This window comes from Chaetura pelagica, unplaced genomic scaffold (genome assembly GCF_000747805.2).
Source record: "Chaetura pelagica isolate M959 unplaced genomic scaffold, ChaPel_1.0 scaffold283, whole genome shotgun sequence".
In the NCBI taxonomy this organism is placed as follows: domain Eukaryota; kingdom Metazoa; phylum Chordata; class Aves; order Apodiformes; family Apodidae; genus Chaetura; species Chaetura pelagica.
The window spans coordinates 660,776-665,073 of record NW_009952688.1 but is presented as its reverse complement, the minus strand read 5'-3'; the positions used below and the strand labels follow the sequence as shown (position 1 = coordinate 665,073).

The 4,298-nt window shown below is 50.5% G+C and overlaps 1 protein-coding gene across 1 annotated transcript in view; it reads right to left on the bottom strand.

Annotated features, from left to right (window-relative positions):
* Positions 1-394: 394 nt before the first annotated feature.
* DCTN3 (dynactin 3 (p22)) overlaps positions 395-4,298 on the bottom strand; it is a 6,528-nt gene continuing 2,624 nt past the window's right edge. The window contains exons 2-7 of the mRNA XM_009993804.1: positions 4,183-4,267; positions 2,847-2,933; positions 2,228-2,314; positions 1,759-1,817; positions 781-840; positions 395-484 (exon numbers count right to left, since the gene is read on the bottom strand). Coding sequence (XP_009992106.1) covers positions 395-484; positions 781-840; positions 1,759-1,817; positions 2,228-2,314; positions 2,847-2,933; positions 4,183-4,267 — 468 coding nt within the window. The remainder of the gene's footprint in view (positions 485-780; positions 841-1,758; positions 1,818-2,227; positions 2,315-2,846; positions 2,934-4,182; positions 4,268-4,298) is intronic.

The window sequence follows — 4,298 nt, the reverse complement described above, 5'->3', positions numbered from 1 at the left end:
CCACAGCACTGGGAAAACCACACAGGGAGGGACAATCCGTGCCAGGGCTGCAACCACGGGAGGAAAAGACAAGCCAGACAGCGTTTTGGGACTTTACTACGGTCCACAGTAAGAGCAGGAAAGGGATTTTAAAATATGTTACAAACAAAAAAGTATCTCGGGGAAGTGCAAGATCTGCAAACGGTGGCAGATGAAGAAGTAGCGTGGCCTCAATTCAGGGCCACAGCTGAGCTGCAGAGCCAGGGTGACAGCCAAGAGGGCCTGTGTCACTCGCAGTGTGCTCATGCCCAGGGGGAAAACGCTGAGGTGACGGGGTGGGAGCTGTGCTGCAGCATCTCCAGAGCAACCCCAGGCCAGCAGGGTCCCGGGCTGCCCTGTGCTCCTGGCTCTGCCATCACTCTGCCACGGGTTTCGCTTCCTTGGCCGCTTCCAGCCGTGCCAGTATTTCATTCCACTGGACAAACTGCTTGGAAAGCAGCAGGGTCTGGGTGTAAACCTTAAGGAAAGAAATGTGGAAAACTGCAGGGAAGAAGGCAAGGTTGGAGCACCCTGACAGCCCAACAGCCCCACTACAACCATTACTCCTGGGGAGGAGGCCTGAGGCTCCAGGATGTAGGAAGCCCTTGGCTTCTTGAGAGATGTGTGACAGGGACACAGGTGTCACCACATCAGAAGGGGCACTGGCGATTAAACCTGGGGCTGGGGATCTAACTACATCTGATGGGAGAGGCAGCCCAGGAGACAAGCAGGCACTTCATCTGTCCCAGGCTCAAAGGATACCACTTTGTTGTAGTCTTCCAGGAGTGCCTTGATGCTGTCGGTGAGATCGTGACGCTGTTTCTGCAAAGAGGGGAGCGCAGTGAGTGAGAATAAGCTGAAGGGCATTTGTCCTCCCAGTCCCTTACAGCACAGTGGGCAATTCATCCAAGGTCAGTACTGAGCTCAGACCCTGGCTGTGGCCTCTCAGTGCAGCTAGAAGAGTTCCAACAGTCAAGGGAATGGTTACAGACACCCGTCCTGATGAAACACCAGAGCCCCTGGGCTTGCACTACTGCCGGCCTCTTCTCAGAATCCTTGCTTTGCTTTCTCCAGAAGGGAAACTCACAGCAAAATCCTCAACACTGGAATAGGCTTGACACTGGAATAGGCTGCCCAGGAAGGTGGTTGAGTCTCCATCCCTGGATGTGTTTAAGGGTTGTTTGGATGTGGTGTTGGTGGATACGGTTTAGGGGAGAACTTTGTGGAGTAGGGATGATGGTTGGACTTGGTGATCCCAAGGGGCTTTCCCAAATTAAATTTCTATGATTCTATGAAAGTGGGCATTGCCCAGGCTACCCACTGCAGCTCCAGGAGCACTGGAATGAATGGGTAAGGAAAAGGTGAAGTGACAAGGTGATGGTACCAACAGCCTTCCAGAGTCTTCCTTCCAGGACACTGAAAGAGTGCAATGCTTTACCTCAGTGTCCCAGAGAAAGCACAGAATGCCAGCTGATTAAACCCATCACCACTATGTGTCACTCAGACCTCTGTTTTGAGCAGATGTAGTAGGCAAAACACTTTTCCAGCTCCAACTGGATTGTCAGAAATCCCAGCTACTTCCCTCCCAAAGTGCTTACACTTCAAGACAGCAGTATAAATATGCTGGGATTGAAAACAAGGAGCAATTTGAGTAATTGCAAGTCCAGGGGTGTCAGTACAGCCACTGACAAATAGTTATTCCTCCCAGCTAGTCAAGACTGTCAAGAACATTCACACTACCTGCTGCTGTATGTGGATTTGGGACAGTCGCTGTAGCTTCGCTGCATGGTCAGGAACTGCTGAAAGCACAAAAGAGAAACCCGTTTTGTCTGTTTGCAGCACATGGAATTAATTCCCAAAATAAAGACCGTTCCTCCTCCACGAGCACACCACAGCAGGGATGTTCTGGAAGGGAGCTCACAGGTGGGAATGGCCTGCTGGCTTCCACCCCCTCTGCCAACCTGCTGTCTCCAACCTGCTTCCTGACCTACTCTATCGCTTTTTTGACCTTGTATGGGACATCAGGGCAGCATGAGGGAGGAGCAGACATGCCACTGAGCTTGTAACTACTTTACTCCCACCAGGTTGTGCTCTTAGCTGTTCTCTCCTCTAGTCTGAGGCTCAAGGGAACAAAAAAAACAGAACGCAGGATAGGCAACAGCTTGGGGGATAGCATGTGAAGCTCAAACTTGCAGGAGAACAAGCCTACCTTGGATACTGGTGCTGTCCAAGATGGGCTGGAGGTTCTTCACCTGCTCCAGAAGGGCTGCTCGGGAAGGAAGAGGAACCTGCTCCTCTGGTTGGAGAGGGACAAGAAGCAACATCAGTAAATGATTTTATTTAGACTTTTGGTTTGCTCATCCCTGGATCTTGGTTCACACCAATTTAAGGTGGGAGAACCTCCACCAGGTTTCATTGACACACTATACTAACACAAGATTCTGAACCAGATTCTTTGGGGCAAAAGAAGAGTAGACGGTATTTGAAACACATCCAAAGGTCTTCCAATTTTGTCACAGCCTAAAGAGTACTGGAAGAGGGGTGAGGACAACTGTACTAGCTCTAGTTTTTCTTTTAAACCTTGTAGTAATTCAGAGTTAAAATGATCAATACTAAAAAGATCGGAACCAACAAAACCGCAGCATGGACATGCACAGGGGAGCACTGAGGGTAACAGAGAGGTACAGACCCCCTCTCTGACAGCTGATGGTGTCAGATCTTTACAACTAAAAAAGAGTAATCCATCCCAATCCAGCTTAGGCTAACTGGCAACTTCTGCAGTGCTAATAAAAAAACCCAACCCTATCTCTGCTCATTTCATGCCATACCTGCCAAGATGAACTGCAGCTTCATGGCATCTGGAACAGCCATCCTGTCAATGTACTGAGGGTCCAGGTATTTTATGACATCTTCAACTAGAGTGAAAAACAGGTTTTGAGGCAAAAAAAAAGTAGGGGAGAAGTTACTGCACTTACAAGTGCCATTTTCTCCTACTCTATACACAAGGTTGACCTGTAAACACTGCTCACTTCAGGTCGTTTCTATACAGATTCATTACTATCTACAGCACTTGAAAATACACAACTTTGGAGCACTGTGACCAAGAACTGACATAATGCTCAAACCAAATAACTACTTTGTTGTGGACACCAGCAGCACTTGCTTTTTATTTATATAATGATACTAAAAGTGAGTGGAATCTGCTCTTCTTTTTTCACTCCTGATGTCCGATATCCCTTATTTTGGAGGCAGCTCCCCAGATCCATCCGCCACATGGATGCATGTGATCCTCACTGCTCCCACCACACACACTGGGGAGAGCTGGTCTGCTGTGCTTGAGAAGCCAGGGAGTCATTCCAGGTGCTCACACTGCAACAAAGCTCAAGGGCTGCGTTCCAGGTGGAGTGAATCGTGGCGCTGAGGCAGGCAGACACCAGGCAAACAGCAGCTTGCAGCACTGCATTTCCCATCCCTAACAGCTGAGAGGGTAGGGGAATGGAGCAGAAAGACCTCACTCAGCTCACAGAATCACAGAATGTTTTGGGTTGGAAGGGACCTTAAAGAGCATGTTGTTCCAACCCTCTTCCCCTGGGCAGGGACACCTCCCACGAGACCAGGTTGCTCCCAGCCCCCTTCCAACCTGGCCTTGAACACTTCCAGGGATGGTGCAGCCAAATCTTCTCTGGGGAACCTGTGCCAGTGTTTCACCACCCTCACAGGGAAGAACTTCTTCCTAATGCCTAATTTAAGTCTACCCTCTTCCCCTTCAAAATTGGTGCCCCTCATCATGTCACTACACACCCTTTTACAAAGTCCCTCCCAAGCTTCCTTGTAGCCCCTTCAGGCACTGGGAGGCTGCTAGAAATTGTCCCTGAAGCCTCGCTTCTCCAAGCTGAACAACCTCCACTCTCTCTGCTATAGCAGAGCTGCTCCAGCCCTCTGATCATCCTCATGGCCCTCCTCTGGACTCAACACTGCCGTGTCATTCTTAGGCTGGGGGCTCCCAGAAGTGTTCATTATTTATCAGTCAAATTTGCAAAATAAGAGCCCAGATGCGCCGGGGCGCAAACGGGTCGGGGGAAGCGAGAAACGCCAGGCAGGCTGCTCCAGCCCCACCCCACTGCCCCCGAGTCTTCCCCATCGCCCTCCCCGTAGGCCGCTCACTTTTCTTAAACAGGATTTTGATCCTCTCCCTCTTCCCGGCGATCGCGTTCAGCGCCACCTGCACCTTCACCAGCTCGTCCGCCACCTGCAGACGCAGGGAAGAAAGGGACGGGCCC